Source organism: Microtus pennsylvanicus, chromosome 8, assembly GCF_037038515.1.
Source record: "Microtus pennsylvanicus isolate mMicPen1 chromosome 8, mMicPen1.hap1, whole genome shotgun sequence".
Lineage (NCBI taxonomy): Eukaryota > Metazoa > Chordata > Mammalia > Rodentia > Cricetidae > Microtus > Microtus pennsylvanicus.
The window spans coordinates 83,272,339-83,295,347 of record NC_134586.1 but is presented as its reverse complement, the minus strand read 5'-3'; the positions used below and the strand labels follow the sequence as shown (position 1 = coordinate 83,295,347).

The 23,009-nt window shown below is 38.2% G+C and overlaps 1 protein-coding gene across 2 annotated transcripts in view; it reads left to right on the top strand.

Annotated features, from left to right (window-relative positions):
• Positions 1-23,009, top strand: part of Ccser1 (coiled-coil serine rich protein 1) — a 1,132,558-nt gene that overhangs the window by 108,973 nt on the left and 1,000,576 nt on the right. For both annotated transcript variants that reach the window (XM_075983940.1, XM_075983941.1), the window contains exon 2: positions 21,485-22,825. In XM_075983940.1, the coding sequence (XP_075840055.1) occupies positions 21,514-22,825 (1,312 nt within the window). In that variant the 5' untranslated portion in view covers positions 21,485-21,513. The remainder of the gene's footprint in view (positions 1-21,484; positions 22,826-23,009) is intronic.

Here is a 23,009-nt window from a genome sequence, read left to right as displayed (position 1 = left end):
CCTCACGGGGATTATTTTACGAGGAGATGTGTATCAAAGTTAGTTGATTGGACTTGATTAAGAAAGGAAAAAGTAGACATTAAGAGACCACAAATAAAACTAACACGGCCTTCAGTTATACACACTGTCATATATCAATATCCTGACTGTCCTTATGGTGCAGGAGTGCGTTTCCACAATGTCACGCTGCCAAGTCAAACCTTGGAATAAGAAACCCAGATGCTCCTGACAGACAAAACTGTCTTCAGGCCATTCAACAAAGTATTTTACCACACTGACTGATGGAGGCTTGGAACACTTCCAATACCAGCTCAGCATCATGTTTCAGCAAGAATTGTTATCTTAGCCTTCCATGCCCATATCTTAAATCATGCATTCACACTGCACTGTCCAGAGTTCATTCTTAGCTAAAGCCATTTGCAATTAAGTGCCAGTTACATTTAAAGTCAAACTTCTGTTTATGTGTATCATGATACATTTCAGTTGGAAAAGTGTTTAAAACCTATCCTATTCCTTTTCTTTACTGAATATGTCTACTGCACTGTTGATGGCAGGGACTCCTACACACTTTTTGCCTTCATCTCACTGGGACTGACTTGGTTTTCTCACCCTAGGTCATCCCCAGACCAAGGCACCTTTCTTTTTCTTTAACACTGCAAGGAAACATTGACATAAAGCTATAATCAACCCTAGTTTTGCCCTTTGTGAGCTTGGATTGGGATGTTTTCAGGACTGACTTTCATCTGTTATCCTTTCTTTATGTTCTTGGGAAAGATAAAGTCAAAGATAGCAAACTGCTGGTTTTGGCCATGTATTGATGCATCAATTGTTTTTGCATTGACAGTCGCTTGTCTGGAACTTTTAGATTTGAAGGGATAGCCAAACTCTACTGAGGGAGCATTGGCTTATCCTGTGCAGAAGGCCCTCTTGTGTCACCATGGGGATGCTGAGATTGACTTGCCTCATTGGATGTATTTCAAATACCACACATTTGGATATGTTGGAATCACTTCATTTTCTAAACTGGTTTTCAAAGTCACACTCAGGATGACTGAGCAAAGCATTTTTTTTTTCAATAGTGCTGTACTCAGATCCAGTGCTGACATTCCTGCTTGCACTGTTGAGGAACTAAGGACCATATGGCTTCTGGTTTATACTTCCTGAATCATCTTAATTGCACCTCCATACCAATTAAGCTTCCACAAATATGTTCCAGTGCTTGTTACTTGTTGATATTTTATTATAAAAAACTATGTTCTTTATGGGAAATCATATGGCCAAGGAGTTCTAAACACCCACCCTTTCCTAGGACTTGGAGAGGTGATAGAATTCAGAACCTTCCTAGGAAAGACTCTGCTTTCTTCCCAGAGTCAGCAATCAAGAATCTAGGTGTGCTAGGAGTGGTGAGTAGATGAATTTATGAGACGTGGGGACGAAATATCACTACATATTCGAGGACTGTCTGGGCTACAAAACAACTCCCTGGGCCACAGGAAAAACAACTAAGTATACTGGCTGTGTCATGGTGTTAGGTGTATAAAATGTCACATTTTCTTCTTGTTTCCAGTCTTTCCACCTGTAAATTAATAAAATGAGTTATCCATCATCTAGAAAGGTACTTTTGAAATAAAGATTTTTAAAAGCAAAAAACTATTTCTATAACAGAAATGCATTGCAGTTTCACTAAAGCCATTTTAGCTATACTTGATTTATAGATGTATATTGTTTTATATCAATACATACTATAGAATACATTTATTTTAGGATAATAACACTGCTGTATCTACTCTACAGACCAGATTAAAACACTATGTAGGGAATCACACATATTATAGGCCCATATATATATATATGTATATGTATATATATATATATATATATAAATAATGGGCTTGTATATATTTTATTATTTATGTAATGTAGTTAAGAATTTGAATAAATTTTAGCTCATCATAATTTTGAAGCATTTTAGGTGGACAAATAAATGTGAAATTTAAGATTGAGATTTATATAGGTTGTAATGGTTAATGTTCCGGTGGTTTATCTTTACCCAGATTACAGTATCACTAGAGCTTAGTCACAAATCTCTAAATGTCCCAGTGGACAAGCTTGTATAATATGTTTTTACTGGCTTCTTGGCTATGACTCTTTAAAGGAATTTCAGTATAAACAGGGACATTTTGAATTACTTTGTTTTGTGGAAGTCAGATTAAGGTCTGTTACTTTACTTATCCCATATCCTCCCCCCCCCCAATCAAGTCCCCCTTTCTCATCAGCCCGAAGAGCAGACCTGGTTCCCTGCCCTGTGGGGAGTCCAAGGACCTTCCACCTCATTCCAGGTCTAGTAAGGTGAACATCCAAACAGCCTAGGCTTCTTATTCTGTGGTTAGCTACTGTTATGTGACCAAGCTTGAGTCTTAAACATCACCTTGGGGTTCGACATTCCAAGATGTCTGATGAAACCACCCAGAGTTTCTTATTGTTCCTCAGTCTGACTCAAGGACTTGCTTTCATCCATAACTTCCTGCCTTTTTTTTTTTTTTGAGACCAACTCACTTTACACAGTTAGCCTGGCCTCAGGATTCTCCTGACATTCTCCAGTGATGGTATGGTGAAACCATCATGACAAATAAGATTTTGCATTGATAGTGGTTTCTGAGATGCTGCTGCTGCTGCTGGACCAAGGAATATGCTTTGAGAAGCAGTGGTTTAGATAGATCAGCAAGGGTTAGGTCCAGTGCTTTAGAAGAGTGGGTTTCAACCATCCTAGTGCTGCAACCGGTGACCCCAACGATTAAATTATTTCCTCACTACTTCATCACTGTAAATTTGCCACTCTTTTGAATCATAATGAAAATATCTGACATGTGACCCCCAGGAGTCATGACCCACTAGTTAGGAATCACCGCTTTAGAGGTATTGTGTTCCATGGTATGATCAAAAGTGAATAAGGACACAGACAAAAGAGAAAAGTATCTTTGGTTTTCTGCCTCCAACAGGATACCTGCATTTCAGTGGATGCTTAATAAATGAACTTAATTACTCAAAATGATGATGAAATTATATATCGCTTCTTAGAGCTACACTGGATTTATAGTCAATATTGGTATAACTTACTTTCTGTCTTCATTTCATTTATTTTGATCAATTAGATAATAAGTTCATTTAAGGCAGGGGAAAAGATGTACCTGTTTCTAATTTTATGTAAATTTAGTACAGAATCCCACCCACTAGATTTTAACAATGTTTGCAAACATTCTATTTCATATAAATATTTCTTGGAGACTTCAATGCTCTCCCTTCATGAGTTGATTTCTTGAAATGCTGCAGAGAAGTGCTCAGGCACTGTGTGGCCTTGGGTAAACTCATTGCTATAGAATGGGAGAGACACATTTTGCTTCTGGTCACTGCAGCAATACATGCTGCTGTTGTAATTACTAAATGGTACTCTAGTGGCCAGAACGAGTGTCCTGATTTTAGAACAGCCTCATTTACACATTGCATTTGGGTCCAACTTATAAGAGAGGGAATACCGCCATTGGGCTGAAATCCAAAATACCAATTAGGGTTCTTCCATTAATAAAATTTCCCCAAAACTGGGTCAGCCAAAAAGCAGAGGCATTCTGTGTTATCAAATTATTATTTAGGAATACAATGTATTAGCTGTTCTTGTTGTAGTAGTATAAAATGGCTATTTTAGTCACAAATTACTAGATCTTTCCTCTCACTTTTCAGTGGGTGAAACTGGAAGTAGTTTTGATATTTCTCTTTAGGCAACAAAAATTTAGTTATCTATTCTTCTATGGAAAGTTCATAAACCTGAGAAATTGTCCAGAAACTCCATGGTTTAAGCACCTTATCTCAGTATTACAGACATTCCTTAAGTGCTGCTCATTGCTTTGCATTGTTTGTCGTCAACACTGAGACATAGGAGACTGAAGAGTGCAGATGGGCAATGAGGGTACAATAATGTGGTTTCCAGTTAATGCTGCACTAAGATGAGTTAGGAGCTCTTGCAAGGAAAACTTAACATTATACATTGGTGATTTTTCAATACTTTTTTGTATATATTTTTATATACTTCATTGATATGGGATGCCCTTCTGTATACTGTGGATATATTTTATTCCGATGGTTATTAAGGAAGCTTATTTAGTCAATAACCAGGCAGAATAGAGCCAAGTGGGAAATGTAAGCAAAGATAAAAGAAAATACAAATAAAAAGAAAAAGAAAAGAAAAAAAAGACAGTCTGGGAGGTGTCCTCATCAACCAAAGAAGTAAGATGTGAGTTAGCAAGCCATAGCCACGTAAATAGTAAAATTTAAACTAATAAAAATAGGTTGATTTAAGTTGTAAGAGCTAGTTAGTAATAATTCTGAGCTAATAAGCCAAACAGTTTGTAATTAATATCAAGCTTCTGAATGTTTATTTGGGAACTTTCAGGTGGGAAAGAAATCTCCATTTCACTTCACCTTTTTATATTTTCTAAATTTGAGACTAGAAATGAACTTATTTTTAAAGGGTGTGTATTAGGAACATGTAGTGATGTGGTCAGCGGGCTGCATCCCCGCCACCCGGCTAGTTTATACCCGAAATAACAACACACAAATTGTATTCTTTTAAACACTGCCTGGCCCATTATATCTAGCCTCTTCTTGGCTAATTCTCACATCTCGATTAACCCATTTCTAATAATCTCTGTAGCACCACGAAGTGGTGGCTTACCAGGAAAGATTCAGCATGTCTGACCTGGTGGCTGGCTCCATGGCATCTGGCTCACCTCCCTTTTTCCCAGTATTCTGTTCCATCTACTCCACCTATCTAAATTCTGCCCTATCAGGCCAAGTAGTTTTCTTTATTAATTAACCAAGGAAAGCAACAGATAGAAAGAAGTTACCCCCACATCAGGAACAGTTTGTATTCAATATGTAACAGACATTATGATTCAATATTTCATCCTATTTTAACTCTTTGGCTAAATTTTTAACTAATTTTTTCTTGATTTTGCCATTGTGATAGTGCTTTTAACAGCACTTCTTTCCCTGTTATAACAACAGCAAACCAACAGCAACATAAAAATAAAAGAACAAACAGAGACAATCTGGGCATTTTCTTAAGCTCTTCCTTGCCCAGTTCTCCAGTCTTGGACACCCAACATTTTTATTGATGTTCTCCCAAAAATAAACTAAGCTCATTGTTCTGCCTTGTGACTCTCTGAGCCAGACCCTGTTATCTCATTTTGTTGATAGTGGCAGTGGTTTCCCAACTGGTTGGTCATCTCCTATGAAGAGGCATATTGAGTTTAAATGTCTTGCATCTTTTTCTGCATTTCTTCATGACCTTCTTCAGTCCTACAGGATTTTTATTCTCTTACTTTTAAACTGCCTGGTTCCCTATGTTCACTCCCTCTTTTTGGCAGAATGATATGGAGCTTGTTTTCTTCTTGGTAAAACTGTCTTACTGGGCAGAGAACTGCCCTTGCCTCTACTGCTGACAGTAAGCACACTGTCCATTCTGGATAAGCAAGAAACAAAGAAAAGCAACTGCTGAATCTTGCCAAGGCAGGGTAGGACAGGCATTCAAATTTTCATGCATTTAAAAAATGGTCTGTCAGATATTCTAGGTCTATAAACAAAGTTGGTTACCTGAACATTGCAAAGAGACTTTGGGAGACTGTCCAGGTAGCCAACTGTTTCTGTCTTTTCTTGAATCTTTTGGAAGGTACCTGCTTGTACTTACTACTTACTCAGGCAGGTAATATTTTCCTCTTCCGGTCTTTGATGGGATTGAAGACTAGGCAATCACAGTTACTATCCTTTCATATCGTAGCTAGGGCCTGTTAGGTACAAGACGTAGACACTTCATGATCAGATAGTTATTGGAATAATCTCTGTTATTTGCCATTTACCTATGACCTGAACACTTAGTATGTACTTCTTAGTTGATATTGTTCTTTTTGGTTGTAGTTCCATTTTTGTTTGTTATTACTTTTTCTTTTTCCTGGACAAAACTTGATCATTGTTAATATTGCATATAGTTTTGTATTGGGTTTGGAATCTTCTTTTTTAGTTTGTGTTTTGTTGTTGTTTTTTTGAGATAGGGTTTCTCTGCAGCTTTGGAGCCTGTCCTGGAACTAACTTTTGTAGATCAGACTGGCCTCAAACTCACAGAGATATGCCTGCCTTTGTCTCCTGAGCACATGCTATCACCACCTGGTCTAGAATCTTCTTATTTAGACAAAAAAAGAAAAATATTATGGGAACTCATTCCACCAATAGCCTTAGGATACCAGGCTATGGCATAGCTTCTTGTCTGTGTACTCAACTGCTTAATAAGAGAGAGAGAGAGAGAGAGAGAGAGAGAGAGAGAGAGAGAGAGAGAGAGAGAGAGAAAGAGAGAGAGAGAGATTACTCTGTCTCTTGGGTGGGATTGGATCAGGCTGCATGAAGTGGCGTGTGGTTGGTTTCCAGCTCTTTTGAACAAAATGGAAGTATTCTGCAACTGGTTGTACTTTGTCCTGTATCTATTAGTCTGTTCCCATATTGCACCACTTAATAAACCAATATATATATATATGTGTGTGTGTGTGTGTGTGTGTGTGTGTGTGTGTGTGTATCGTTGTGTTTCACGATACATCCTCTATCACTCAGGTCTTGGGCAGTGCATGTTTACCCAGAGACTTTTCATTTCATCTTGCCTCTCTCAGAAGATTACTTCCATTCTGATAAGACATCACCTCCTCGGCCAGCACCACCTTCACCTGCGATCTCATCACTCTGATTGTTTGCACAAAGCACACCACTGCTCTGTAGGTCATTTCATTTGGCTGCTTCATTTATTTTGGTGCCCCTCCCACACTGGCACACTGGAAGACTTTGAAGTGACTTAACATAACTTTTTTCCATTGCCTGTGTATCTAGATGTAGCCCCATTAAAAATAAAAACCTTGAGAACACACTATACTGTTTGTGTGTGCTGGAAAAATGTCACTCAGACGGAAGTTTACTCAGTAGACTGCAAGCTTCCTTCCCCTTTGTCTGCAGAGCTAATGTTGCAGACCTGGATTTCCATTCCTACTTGTGCATGTGTGAAGAGGTGATGGGTTTTGTCAGCTTCCCTTCCTCAGGTTGTCATGGACTCTGCTACTTTCTTAAATGTTTTAAAGCAGGTCAGCCTCTCACCTACTGAGAAAACAAACCCTGTGTTAGTCAGAGGGTGGATTAATACTCAGGGAAACATGTTTCCTATAGAAATTCTGGAGAGAGCAGGGGCACCATTACTCGGAGGCCATACTTTAGTGAGTCACTCTCCTTTTTCTTCTATGGACTATAGAAATGGGCATGCCAATGTGGCTGGAAAGTTGTGTTTGATGCTCCTAAGCCTTTTCTTCTAAGGACAAGCAATTTTAGCTAATCTGTTTTTCAATGAGATTTGCTTTTATCAATGAGATTATATCACCAATTTATATAATTTCCTTAATTCAAATTATATAAATGAACAGTTTGGTACTATTGAGGAAAGTATATTTAAAGAACATATAAATACTGAGGTGTCATAAAATACATATTTATGCCATTATTAGGCTCATAGAAAGTCTACTAGTTGTAGATGTTTATTTTATTAATTGAAAAAAATATAGAATATATTCTGGTCATATATATGTATATGTATGGCTTATACGTTCAGGTACAAACACATATACCTGTTCTTGTACACATACATACACACATGCAGATACAAAAAAAAACAAATGCTAACACACACACCATGACAACACAAAATTGGAAACTATAATATATAAACAAAAAGTCAGTAAGACAAAATATGCCCAGACAAAGGGTCTACAGAAATTCCATTGAGTTCATTTTGTGTTGGCCATCTACAACCTCATTTTAATCTTAGCATCACCTCCGTAACCTGACCAGTTTGTTTATTTACCAGATAAGAATTATAGTCATACACAAAGTTGTTAGGCAGAGTAAATAGCCTTTGTTCATTAAGTACGAGTCACTATTCTGGTGAATTTCTTGCTTAGAAGAAATCCATAAAAGGATGAGATAAAACTATGTTTCTCATAAAAAATAAACTTTAGCTGGATGTGATAGTACATGGTTTTAATCCCAGCATTGGGGAGACAGAGGGAGGCAGATCTCTGAGTTCAACACTATTCTAGTCTACAGAGTAAGTTTGAGGACAGCCAGGACTGCACAGAGAAACAAAATAACAAAGAAACAAACCAAAACCAAAAAACCTTTAGTAAAGTCTACACATTAGACCCCTCAGTTAAAAAGAGGTATCTAACATTAACAGGGCATGTGTTTTGCTTGAAATAAGAAGATGTCTGATTGAGTCTGCCTTATTTGATTAGATTTGATATGATTCCATTATTGAGAAAGCCTAGCTCTATAAATGTTGGCATAGACACTATTGTGTGTCATTGAGTGAACCACTTAACCAATATAGGTTTCTAGATGCAAACTTCCAAGCTCACTTTCAAGAAGGCAGATGACTTTAATGTTATAGGATGCAAAATTTACAGCTTGTGGCAACTTTGCTCAACACCTTTTCTTCTTTACAGCCAACAAAACCTCTATGAATTCTTTTTCAGTACTTAACCTCTCAAGTTAAATATGTTGCTCAGAACAGATATTGCAGCCTATCACAGTGTTGAGGTACTATCACATAAACATAACCCTTAGTTTATTGAATTGATTAACAAATCTTGAATTTTTTAAACAGGAAGAAGTAAATGAATATATTATATGTATAATATGTGCTATTTAGTTCTTTTAAAAAGAGAAGTAAATTCAGTGTAAAGTCAAAGAATACTATGGTTTCTAAAAATAATTGGCCATTAAAATAGGAAAATGATTACAATAAAATAAAGGTTCTGTATCTAGCTTGAATCTATGAATTTAGAAAATTAGTCTGTTTTTCTGATTTAAGATTGTTACCAAAGCGTTGCTCTTTGAGGCTGTATCAGAGCACCCAATACCTCATCATCACATTTTAGGCATCAAGTCTTACTAAATGGATTAGTCTGTTGAATCAGTTGCTCATTGATTTGATAATCAATTGAAATATATGGAAAAGAAAGAAACTTGGCAGGAAACTTCTAATTTAGCAGTTTAGTAGGAGGCATCCCCCTCTGCTGCTTTCCTCCCTCAGCCACCTCCTGTAGAAAGAGACTGCACATTGGTTTCCCGGCAGACCAGAACCGAATAATCACACAGAAACTATATTAATTACAACACTGTTTGGCTGATGGCTCAGGCATATTTCTAGCTAGCTCTTACATCTTAAATTAATCCATTTCTATTAATCTGTATATTGCCACAAGGATGTGTCCTACTGGTAAGTCACCTTTCTCTTCTGGTTGCTACATGATGTCTCCTTGACTCTGCCTTCTTTCCTTCTCTATCACAGCTTGGAATTCCTGCCTTGTTATATTCTGCCTTGCCATAGATCAAAGCAACTTCTTTATTACCTAATGATAATAAAACATATTCACAGCATACAGAGGGGAATCCCACATCATCTCCCTTTTTCTTTATAAATGAGAAAGAAGGTTTTTAACTTTTACATAATAAAATTACATATATCAAAACAAGTATCAAACAAGAATTCCAGTTATAATATTTCTTTGTGAGTCTAAAGTTTTATATCTAATTTTATCTTTTTCATAACTAAGGAAAATTATCTGTCTTCAACTCCATCAAAGACCATAGAAGGACATACATAATATTACCTTAGTAAATGGGAAGTATATTGTAAGCAACTTCTATAACCCTTGAATTGACAGAGAAATCTCACTGCCTGGACAGTAACACAAAGTTCTTCTGTAATATTGGGGGATCCATCTTCAGGCTACAGGCCCATAGTATCTTGAATACTTTTCTATGAAGCAGGAAATTTGAAACACTGTTTTGCCTGTATTGGCAGTTTGTCAATCACTTTCTTCTGTGTCCTTCAGAATGTCTGGTAGTTTCCTCTGTGAAGCAGGAACCCTGAGGACCATTCCATCTTTTAGAAAGTTTAGCAGTCACTTTTCTGTGATCCTAAATGTCCAGTTCATATAGCATAAAATAAAACAGTCTAGACAAGAGCAGTTTCTTGCCCAAATGTCTGCCCTTGTCACATTGAAGGAAAATTCCATAATGAATTTCTTCAATGCCCATCATCCTCTTGAAGTAATTGGTAATGTCAGAAGTAGACATGTCTCACTGTTGAGAAAAGTCTAAGTTCTTAAAACATTTTAAATGCCATATTCTATTAAGTCTTTGAAAGATTTGAAGAATACCTGTACTTCTGAAATATACATTTGTACATCTAGAAAACCTAACTAGCCAAATTAAATGTTTGATTATTACAGATGACACTCTATTAAGCTATAATTCTTAATTATATATTGCATTTTTAAATGAAGTGTATAAACATAATATATTAAACAAGAGTAGAACTATACATGTAACGAAATTAACCTTAAATGTAAATTTATATCAATAAACCAAAATTCATTCTAATGTAAATGCTTATTTCCATATCATATATCCATTATTATTATTATTATTATTATTATTATTATTATTATTATTTTAGAAATTGATTGTGACCATTAATCATTCACAATCAACACTTTTAAAAGGAAGATAAATATTTATAAACAGTTATTTTGGGAATTTGGGTGTTGTATGAGCTGCGGGCCTCTTCCCACAGCCCGGCTCCCGGCTGCCTGGCTAGCTTATGCCCCAAAATAGCAACACACAAATTGTATTTATTTAAACACTGCCTAGCCCATTATATCTAGCCTCTTCTAGGCTAATTCTCATGTATTAATTTAGCCCATTTCTAATAATCTGTGTGCGCTTCCAAGAAAGATTCAGCATGGCTGACCTGGCGGCTTGCTTCATCGCGTCTGGCTCTGGGAGGAGCTGCATGACGTCTGAGCTCACTTCCTCTTCCTCCCAGCATTTTGTTCTGTTTACTCCACCCACCTATGTTCTAACCTATCAGGGCCAAGGCAGTTTCTTTATTTAACCAATGACCTTTCTCCATCAATTTGGGTATTGTTTTCTATAAACTGCATCCTACTGTTTATTGGGCAAAATATTTTTAGGGTGCATGAAGACCTTTTGGGAGGGTCTTGTTTCATTAATTCACATCATCCTGGAAGGAATCCACAGGTTCTCATCTTCTATGGAAACAAAAGCAGAGCCGTTTTATTAAGTGACATATCCTTAGACTCAAATTTTTAAGTCAATTTACCTTTAAAATATATGTGTCAGTTTAGCTTAGCAATCTGTACAAATGAAATGTCTGTCTGCACTTACCTTCACAGTCAAAAAATTGAAAGAAAACACAGTAATCTACATAAATCCAGATTTTTTTGTATTTTCCATTTTTATGTGGCTTTTTAATGTTATCCCCTTTTTTCCTGTTTTTTTTTTTTTTAGGGTTTTTATTTTGTTTTTGTTTTTGTTTTGTTTTTTGAGACAGGGTTTCTCTGAGTAACAGTCCTAGCTGTCCTGGAATTAGCTCTTGTATGCCAGGCTGACTTCAACCTCACCTGCCTTTGCCTCCTGATTGTTCTCTTACTTTTTAATATTTATTTTATTATCTTGACTCCTTTAATCCATGACTGCCTGTACTCTTTCATAAACCCATGTGATCTATTCAGAGCTTTTTTTCTTCTGAACCTGTCTTACTGTGTATTTTTATATGTATCTGTAAGGAGAGTATTTTTTGAAATGCTAAGCAGATGTGGCTAGGATTAACGTTCTCAGCTTTTCCTGTTGACTCTTTCCCACCCACATAATAGAGGTATGTTTACTACTTCTGTGAGCCATGTTCACCACCCCAGCTCCAGGGACGCAGAAGTCTATGTCACCATTAAGCAATTTGCAGCACTCTGCTCACAAATCCCATAAGTGCTCCCTAGCAGAACCACTCAAAAAAGCCAGAATCATTCATGTCTCCCACATGAACCAGGAAGCCTTCTCTTAAAGAAGCCACTCTTTTGCTTATGGCCAGCAAACAGAGCTTATCTGAAAAATTGTGGTTACCAAGAAGCAGCAATTGACTCCCATTTTGTTTTGATCTAGAAGCCCTTTTATTTTTAAACTTTTTTTAGGTCTTATGTTAATCCATGCCAGGTAGTGGCTAGCATTTTATAAATGGAGCCTGCACATTGGTTTTTCCAGCCACTGAGACTTGAATAATCACACAGAAACTACAACACGGTCTAATGGCTAAGGCATATTTCTAGCTAGCTCTTACATCTTAAATTAACCAACTTCTATTAATCTGTATATCACCACCACCTGTGGCCTATTGGTAAGGCATCTTTCATCTTCGGCAGACACCTGGCATTTCCCTGACTCTGTCTTCTTTCCTCTTCTATCTCGACTTGGATTTCCTGCCTTGCTACATTCTGCCCTGCCATAGGTCAAATCAGGTTCTTTGTTACCTAATGGTAATAAAACATAATCACATCATACAGAGGGGCATCTCACATCACTCTCCCCTCTGTTTTCTGTTCTCAGACATACCAGACAGTGATAATAGTAAGGGTTCCTTGAGCAGGAACTTTTCCTTCTTATGTGCTTGTGAGAAGATGGCTGGCAACAGGGTCATTGTTGTATCTGAGCTAGAATGAAGTAGTATAGAGACATGTATATGATGTGTACATTTGTATAATTTCTCAAACTTGGATGTTCTTTGTACATTTTTTTAAAAAAAAACAGCCATGAATTTATTTCAGTCAATTCTCTGATCTTAGGAAGAAACACAATCCAAAAACAGTGTACCAATAAGTGTACACTGTGGTGAAAGTGGTTAATTTATAAATTGAGATACATTCTGAAAGAATATGGAGTTCTTTAAAAATGATTCTGACAACCCTGGCGCATGGTGTCAATTCAAAACAGAATGGAATTAACACACCTGTTAGGCTTGATCACCATAATAGAGGGAATCAGCGTTCTCAACCCACACAAGGCTGAGCGTGTTAAGGGTCCTCTATGGCAACATCACTCACCGTCAGTTTGATTGATCTAACATTTGTGTTTTCACGTGACTAGACATTGAGAGTATCTGTTACATACCACTGCCTATGCTGATGTATATCATCGACTGTCTGTGTGGTGACTGCCTACATGGCAGAAAATATACCCTCGTGATTATAAGTGCTTAGCATATCCACTGTCTTCTTTAATGCATTCTTTTCCACAGAATGTTCTATACATTTTAATGCAGGTCTTACTTATAGACCAGTTTGGCTTTGAACTCATATGCATTCTCCTGCCTTACTTTCCAGGTGCAACCATGCTGACTAGAATAAGCCCTGTGTGTTTATAGCTTAAAAAGGTTTTTTATTTTAGTATTTTAACTCTTCTAAAATTTTCTACTTAAGAGTTAGAGACATCCTTTAATTAAAAAGAATTTATCAGACATTTTTTTAGAAACAATATTGAAAATAATATTTTGATATGTCATTTATCATTTAAAAACTTTATTATATTTTTGATAACTAAATACCCATTAAATTAGATGTATTTGAATGAGTTTAAAATTTGACTTTTATAAATCAAAAGACAGACCATTCTGCCCTCTGCTGATAACTCTGTGTAACTGCAGGATTTTTTGTTCTGATGCCCTCTTAACAAAGCTTTAAGACAAATACAGTCTTTTACTGTTAAGTGAACAGTGGTCTTAGATTCATGAGTCTCTAACACTTCGGTGTATATTGTTATCTGGCACCTAGTTGGCCTCTTAGCCTTTCATTTTTAACTCATTTTTTTCCCTTCTGAGAAATGCTCATAGTCCTTGATCATTTGTTTTTCATTTAAGATTTTTCCTTATTGATTTGGATAGAATTCTTTATGTCTTGCAGATATTGACTCCCTACCCATTGAATATCTTCCTAGTGTTTTCTCATTCTTTGAGAAAATTGGCTACATATCGCTGAGTGGCACTAATCCCAGCCTCCTGCCTCAGGTATCAAGGATTATTGAGCAGCCCCCTTCCCCCCTCCGGGTACCCTGAAGTCTGCATTTACTTCCTGTAGGCTGTCCTGCAGCCTTTGTCTATGTTTCTTTTCTGTGTCCTGAGAGCAACCCCTTAGTAAACTGCCTCCCTAAGAAGGCTTACTTGGAGTCTGCTTCTAAGAATCCTATTCTAGAACACAGTTAGGGGTTCCTTTAATTAATAGCTACTTTGAATATAACCAAATTCTAAATAGGATATTATAAAATAGTGCAGCGGTTGTGAACAAACATATTTGCAGACCCACTTTCCTGTGACACTGCACATTTGCTATGTGTGCACTGTCCTTCCTAAATAAATGCAATTTCACCTTTTGAGAATCATGGTCAGAGATGGAGGTAACAGTTTAATTCAGAACTAGTGTCTGAATATTTTGGTGATATTGTTATTCAGTTATGTGTGGCCAAGAGAGGGATAACATGGTCAGATTTGTGGGTCAAAGAAAGGAAGGGGATTAGAGTTGAGAATCGCTAATCCAAAAGCCATGTGTCCAAACTTGAATCAAATTACACCCCGATGCAACACCTTAGTGAGAAGTTCCACACTTCACCTCATATGTGGTCGCAATGCACACACACTGTGCGAATAGAACAGAAAATCACCCCCAGTTTATATATTTATAAATATAATGTATGTTGAGGATAAAATTTCCCTTTAGTTTTCATTTACCATCCCTGATGTATTCTTTATATCTTTATACTTATTTCAGAATTTGAAATTATTTACATTAAAAGATGTCCTGTTTCTGTAAAAGTTAAGTCAAATAATGTTTGCCATATTGCTTATGCTGTGACTGATTCCTAAGCCCCATTGCTACTTAAGTCTCTCTCTCAGCCTGTGATACACTTTCTGTGGTGATTCAGGTTAGATCAACAGATGTTGTAAAACAGGTATAACTGGTTAGAATGTCTGGGTGAAAGGATTTGGGGATGTCACAGATTGAAGGAGAATCATCCCTTCAGCACCAACATGCTAAGTGCCCAGGATGAATGAGTTACAGAGGTCTGAAGCTTTGTTGAGTTTCTGTTCTGCTCCTCCCCCTCCTCCCCCTCCTCCTTTCCTTCTGTCCTTTCTTTTTCTTTTCAGGCTCCACACAACAATTCCTTCAGGCAGCAGATCTTATCTCCAGGGAAAGTTTGAGGCTCTGGGAGGAGTTAGATCACTGAGATTCCAAATGCAGGCCTGAGTTCACACCCAGGCATTTTTTCGTCCATTTCTTCAGCTAATTATCCGCTGTTTGAATCTACAAACACAAACTATACATTCTTTAAACATTAATGTATTCTTATTTTTGTCTAAGGTTTACACACACACACACACACACACACACACACACACACGGTTTTATATTTCTTGTTGCTTTCACAACTAACTCATCTGGAGCCAAACTCATTTTTTTTCTCTGTCTTGTATTTTTATTGTCTTTGAAGACAATCAAGAGCTATGATCATGTATGATGGGGGTGTCAATTTTACTCCTTCTAAATATTATGTTCTATCAGTTAAGATTTTTCTCTGTTTTTCAGTCTCACCAGAGCTATTACTTTGAGGTGTATTCTCCCTTTTTGCTGTAACTGTCTCATTATGTTAATTTTGTTTTGTTCTTTCAACTTGACTGTAAGATTGTTTTGTACAAAGCTAATTGCAGCAGCCTGATTTTGCTTATATAGCTTTCCCTGTGGTGAAATCATTTTAAAGAGCTGTTCTTTCTTATGCCAGTGATACTATTTGTATTCTTATCTTACTTAAGAATAACATAATATATCCAAAAAGGCTAGTTATATACAATTTTAATAATTTATTAATTAGGCACTTTCAGTGATATTATTTCTGACTCCAACATTCCTAGGTGAATAATCTCACTCTTTCTGTGAGTGATAATCTGTTTGGTCCACATCTGTCATTCCTGAAGTACAACCCTTGGTGTCTTCACTGGTCCTACTGACAGAAGTGACTGTTGTCTGTGTTGTAGTTACGATATAAATATGTTCAAAATACTTCCATTATTTTCCTGTTTATGTAAGAGGTAAAATGAAGCATTTTAAAAATGTACATCCACAGAAAATTGACATGATAGTTAAAGTCCAAGAATGTTGCTGTGTAAACAGCAGGTCTTGTCTAGAGCAGAGGTCTTTCCCTTGAAGCCCCAAGCTTAACTCAGATGGCCCTGTTGAGTTAACACAATTAGATACGGTTGCTGGGAAATTTCCTCAAACTGCATTCTTTGATATTGTTACATATGATGCATTCTTGCATGGCTCAAAGTTGAAAATTGTTACTTGTGGAGGATTTGTGTCTGTGAGTTTCCTTTCCTGTGTTCTCCCAAGTAGAGTAGACTTCCTTTTGAGACCGTTCATGTTGTCTGTCTGTGGTTATTTTCTGAAAACTTTTCTCAGAAGGAGTCGGGCTAGGATGAGTTTTAACTTTTGTTACTTTCCTCACAAAAGCTTCAAATAATTGAAGGACAAAAATAGTGGTTTTTTGATATAAAACAAGCTGTGTATTTGTTTTGCTTTCCGACTCTGTGCCTGTGCCTCTAACACTTTCACAACAGCTTGCTGCTTCTCAGTAAAGAATGCCTGCTTGATCGTGTCACATACACACTTGACACACCTAACACCACCATAGGCCCTGTCGTACACAGTTTCATAAGAACTTTAGGGCTCACAGCATAAAGCCCTCAATGTCTCCTGGTCCCACACTACCTGTGGAATTAGGTGCTGCCCCAACCTTCTGGGTATAAATGTAAACAGTCCTGCTGCCAGGGGTGCGAGACAACCTAGCTTATTAAAGACTGTATTGTAGGAAAGCCTGTGACAGCGTGTCAAATGCTGGACCATTCTGAGCATCTCTAAGTACTGTTCCTGGAAGAGTGAAAAGAGAGTTTTTAAATCCAAATAAAAATGCAACTTAGGGGAAGTTGGTAATAAAATGTGAAGCATTGATTCACTCTGTACATAAAGTTCATTAATAAGCCAAGATTTTGATGAGTTTCCATACCGGCTTATGCATTTCAGGCCTCCTCTATCACTTGCTTTCATATCATGTATTGCATGTCTCAAGTTTCATTTGCTTGAATGTAGCCCAGCATCACAACACTGGAGGCCGAATGTGTGCTCTGTGGCAGGAAGTCTATGAATTTCAGTGTGGTATTACCTCATTACTAGAGAAGTTCCTATGAAGTAAATTCTCAAGATGTCTTTATTTTTATTATGCAAATGTATAAATTTGTGTAGTTTTCTCTGTGTGTGTACCACTTGTGCGACAGTACTGAAGGCCAGAAGAGTGTGTCAGATCCCTTAGATTGGAGCTACAGGCAGCTGCGGGCTGATGTGAGTGCTGGGGACTGAAACTGGTTCAGTAAGCTGGGTTAACTGAGTCATCTTCCCAGCCTCTATGAAATGATCATTCCTATTGTTCTAGTCCATGCTTATGATGATTCACAAAGGTGGCCTTGGAGGTCACAGGGATTTTTTATTATTATTATTGTCAATTGAACCTTCAGAAAGAAGTATTTCTAATGGATGTAATGTTTGTTTTATCTAAAGTTAATAATTCTTATGGTAGTTGAAGCCCATGGACAACAGGCTTCATTCTATACATTTTCAGTAACTTTTTGGTTAAGAAAGATTAGATAATAATTCAGAAAAGAGAGCCTGTGAGATGGCTCTGTGTAAAAGCACTTTCCTAAAAGTCTGACAATCCGATTCAGTTCCTAGAACCCACATTAGAAGGAGGAGATCAACTCCCCGAAGTTGTTTTCTGACTTTCCTGTTTCCTATAGCATGTATATACCAGCTCTTATCATACCCCCCATGCTTGATAAAACAAAGCAGTGGAGAAAAGATGTTTCTCTTACTTTGAAGTGCATAAGAACAAAATATGGAAGTTTCACTAAAGGTTTAAAAGGTTACCATTGCGATTATAACGTAGTAAAGGGGCATGAGAATACTATGCCAATCTTAGAGCACACCTTTGTGTATAATGAGATTGAGGTGGTGGATGATGGCTCTTTTCCACCTCAGAAGTGTTGGCTGCATTGGTCCACAGGGGTGGAGGGAGCAGAAGCAGGGAACAGCCTTAGGACAGTAGTGTGTATGACAGAGACAGCCCTCTGGGGAACAGACTTCAGTGAATCAGCTCAACTTTATTCCAGAGGATAAGTAATATATAAGATTGGAGAACCTGGGAACAAACCCTAATTTGTATTAAAAGGCACAGTCCTATTGTAAAGTTCCTAGCACAAGTCTTTATTATCAAGTATGGAGAAAGGGAGACTTCTAGCAGGAATCTGTGCCGAGGATCAAGATAGAGAGAAGTGAGGCCTCTGGCTTAGAGACAGTTTTCAGATAAGGTTTCTCCTCCAGGCCCAAGGACATTCTCCAGATAAGGGTAGGAACAGAGCAGGAAATTTTGCTGGGAAGGGAATGAGTTCCCTTGTTGCACAGCTTTTGGGAAAAGCTGTGGGCCACGAGAGACTGCAGCCTGGACCAGCCAGAGATGCTTTCCAACACTGATGAGACCAAGGTGTAGTCAATCTGTGCAACATTAAATCATTATCGTGCATATGTCTCAGAATAACATGGCTTTGAGATACACGGTTTTCATAACTTGAAAGACTTCTGATAGCTTCTGAAAGGTGTACAATTTGTTGATTTTATTTATGTTTGAAATATTGAAGTGTTCGAAGTGAAACTGCCCACTTGGGAATCCATTCTATGTTAGGTTCTTCTTAATTAATGGAGGAACTAAGCAAGCAGACACAGTCATGGTGTACAAAGGATGAAGGTAGGGATAGAAAAGAGTGGTGTGCACTAGAAGGGTGGAGCTGGGGCTTCAGACAGCTGCCAGGTCCCACAGAGCTTTTCTCAAGACTATGGGAAATGCGAGCTATAGGTAGTTTATCTTTCTGCCATTTATTCCTTCGAGCAGGAAACAAGACTTCATGTACAATAAAGTGAAGTTTAAAGAATCTTCTATTTTTAATGGGTTTTATTTCTACTCATAGACAGAGTAGCCTATGTGCTCCACACTGGCCCGGTGGAGGTCTCACTGTTTAGATTAAGTGGTTAAGAGAAAATTACTTATTATAAAAGATTTTCTGAAAAAAATTGTTTGGATACTTGTTAAAATGACCTAGATCTGAGTTAGTCTTTCAGTTGAGGGCTCATTTAATCAAAACATGCTAAAGAAAAGTCCAGAAATATCTTGATACATATATATGTAAATAATGATAATATTTTGGCAGCAATTATAAGATACTCATTTAGAAAAACTGTTTAGTTCCACTCCAGCGTCCATGATTTCCTTAGCCGTGTGCTTCTGACCAGATTTACTGAACCAGTTTTGAGTTACTCCCTGTGTAACAGGCCTCAAATGCAATTAGAAAGTGGTTAGTTACTTCCATAGCATGCATGTTGCTATTGAATTAGTGAGTACATTTTGCCTGGCTGGCCGCTATTGTAGCATCCCAGGGTGTTTACAACTGGGTAAGATAACTCATTGCTTTCCCCCTTTAATGCCATGCACTGTACCTTTTGGCAGCAAGCAGGGAGGAAGTTTCCAGGTCAGTTCCCATTTGATTTCTTTATGTCCTGCAACCAAAGTGTGTGGTGTCTTCAGCAACAGGATTTAGTTAGGATGGGCAGCCAATACCAGTGGCAGTAGCCTATGGAGTATCATTCAACTGTAAAGAAAAATGGAATAATGAGGCTTGCGGGAAAATGATTGGAATTAAGTAATACTGGATGTGATAACATAAGCCAAATGAGACAAATCCTGCATGTTCTCTGTCATATCTGCATCCTCGTGTGGAAGTTTTGCATTCATATGTTTAATATGGAGTATCCAGAGAAGGCAAAAAAAGCTTGAAAAAAAGGGCCCATGATACTGGGAGGGGAAGAGGTCTTAAGTAGGAAGCAGGTATTAGAACACGCATGAAGGTGGAAAGGGGAAGATCAAGGACAAAGGTTTAAACATTGGTGAAGAGGTAGTATAGGACAAAATGGGGGAGGGTTTAACAAAAAATGAAGGCCACATGCAAAAGACATAAATCCTCACCACTGTAAGCATCTTAGCTTCGTTTCTGATTCCGTGATAAAATAGTTGGACAAAACAACAACTTAGTGGAAAATGGGTTTACTTTTAATGCGAAAATCCAGGTTACAGTCCACCATTACTGGGAAGTCAAAGTAGGAACTTGAAATAACTGCTCCTAGCCATGCTGCTGTGGAGAGCAGAGAGGAAAGAATGCTTGCATGTTTGTGCTCAGCTCACGGGGTTCCAACCCAGCACCACAACACAATCAGAAATATAACAATCAACTGAGATCTTTTATCAAACCACAGCAGGAGCCAACTGTGCTATATCATGAAAGTCTGTGGTAAGCAGCAGTACCAAAACAGAAAGACCGGATGTGTAAGTTGAAGTAAGACTGATTATGTAAGTCTCTGCAGTGGGAGCATGCCAGCAGCTCTCTGCTATTCACTCCAGAGGATGAAGAGCATCCTGTATGCTGTATTGGCCATAAGCCAGCTTTGGGGTAGAGAAGGCTTGGTTTCTTATTCTGGTTTTGCTTCATTAGCTGGGGACATTACCAAGTTACCTTTCTTTCTACTATGAAATGCCCCAAAGCATTACTACTAAACTTTTAGAGTTCTAACAAAAAGATGTCATCTCTGAGAAATCCTTTGTGCCTCAAAAAGTATTATAGCAGACACCTTTCCACCCCCTCCTCCACCTTCTTCTTCACTGGCACCCAGATGCACTAACATAAATATGGTCATAAGGATCCTGTATTTTGGATTTGTTCCTTGTTGCTACTCTCAATATTAGTGACACTTTGAGTTTTTCATTAAGTCTTTCTTTTAGCGCATAGTTGGCTTCCTACATCTTGTGTGACAGAGTTTCTTTTGTCCACATTCTGATTATCCCTAAGCTTTCTGTGTCAGACATCATGGAGCATATTCCGGGGTCCTTCCATCAGCCTCCACCCACACAGAATTTGCTCCAATTGGTTTTCCATGAGTGCAGATTTTCGTGCCTGGCTTATCATTGGTCTCTGTTTCTGTTAAGCTGCATAGATCTCCAATGAGCCATGTGGTACTAAACATGACTATATTTAAGCATAAAACGTTCAGATTTAATAATGTATCAGAATTTAAGAGCAGACTTAAATAAAGATCTTGTGTTTTCAAACTTAGCATTCTTTTTAGTAGACTAAGTATTTGTGGTTATTTTGAAAGTTTTTGATTCATAGTAAGATTTTGATACAAGTTTGTGGATGCTTTTTCTATTTTCTTAAATTCTGAATTTTGGCATGCTATTATTGTAGTACAAAGCAAATTCCATTCTTTTTCTTGAAAAGCTGTATTTTGCTTAACCAGATCCTGGTCAAGACTGATTTCTATTGACTTATTTTCTTTCTTTTCCCTTTTCCCAGGCTATCACAGTGTAAGCTTCAGGGTCCCAATGGGGGACTCAGGATCAAGACGATGTACCCTGGTCTCCCGGTTGCCAATATTCAGGAAAAGTATTAGCAGAAGGCATGACTCTCTCCCTTCTTCACCCTCTTCCGGCAACACAGCTGGTGTTCACAGCTCCTCGCCTTCCAGCACCAACTCCAGCTCAGGGAGCGTGGGGAAACGCAGGAGCATCTTCCGGGCTCCATCCATCAGCTTCCACCACAAAAAGGGGAGTGAACCTAAGCCAGAACCCACCGAACAGAACCTTAGTATTTCCAATGGTGCTCAACCCAGTCACAGCAATATACAGAAACTTAGTTTGGAGGAGCAAGTCAAAACCAGGGGAAGACATTCTGTGGGTTTTAGTAGTTCACGAAGTAAGAAGATAACAAGATCTTTGACGGAAGATTTTGAAAGAGAAAAGGAACCTTCAACTAATAAGAATGTCTTTATAAATTGTCTAAGTTCTGGCAGAAGTGAAGGGGATGATTCTGGATTCACAGAAGAACAAACTCGCCGTTCTCTTAAGCAGTCAACAAAGAAGCTACTCCCCAAATCCTTTTCGTCCCACTCTAAATTTTCTAAGTCGGTTCCACAAAGTCAATCCAGGCCATTGGTACAGCAGCCTGAGTTTTCTCTGGCAATCACACAGTACCAGGAGCGGGAACTAGAAGTAGGGAGACCTTCCCCGTCTTGCTCTGTGGATGTCACAGAGCACGCAGGAAGTTCCTTACAGTCGCCTCTACTTTCCACTGATCTGACCACAGCTCAGACCCCTTCAGAATTCTTGGCCTTGACTGAAGACTCTTTGTCTGAGGCAGATGCCTTTCCTAAAAGTGGAAGTATGGCATCGCACTGCGACAACTTTGCTCACAATGATGCTACCTCTCAGCCCACCCCTAATCTCACCACTATCACAAAGACCGCGATGGAATTTGTGGGGACTGTGCCCTGTATGATGATGTCTCCTGGGAGGTACAGGCTAGATGGCCGCTGTGGCTCTGAATTGCGTTCTTTACCAGAGACCTCTGCAGCTAACCAGAGGGAAGTGTTGCCGCAAGGCGCTGGATCTCCTCTTAGGAATGTGAGCGACACAGAGACTCACCTACCACATGGTCATCAAAGAGAAGAGAAACCCACTGAACCAATGCTGAGGACCAGCTCTCCCAGGACACTGGGCTCTTACGACCCACACAAGGCACTGGCCGAACGCATCAAAGGGGTTCACCCCATTTCAGATTCAAGGGTAATCCCATCCTCTGGGGATCATCATGTTTTTAACAAAACGTCTTATGGATATGAAGCAAGTGCTGCCAAAGGTATGCAGAATTTCATCGTGCAAAAAATAATGCAAATTGATTTTCATTGTTATTTGATCAATTATTTTTGCTCCATGTCTTGAGTGGGGCACATTCCCCTTGCATTTGTAACTTCTTTTAATGTTTGCTTTGACTGACTTTAAACTTATTTCACTTATGATGGAGACGTAAGTCTGTGATCCTT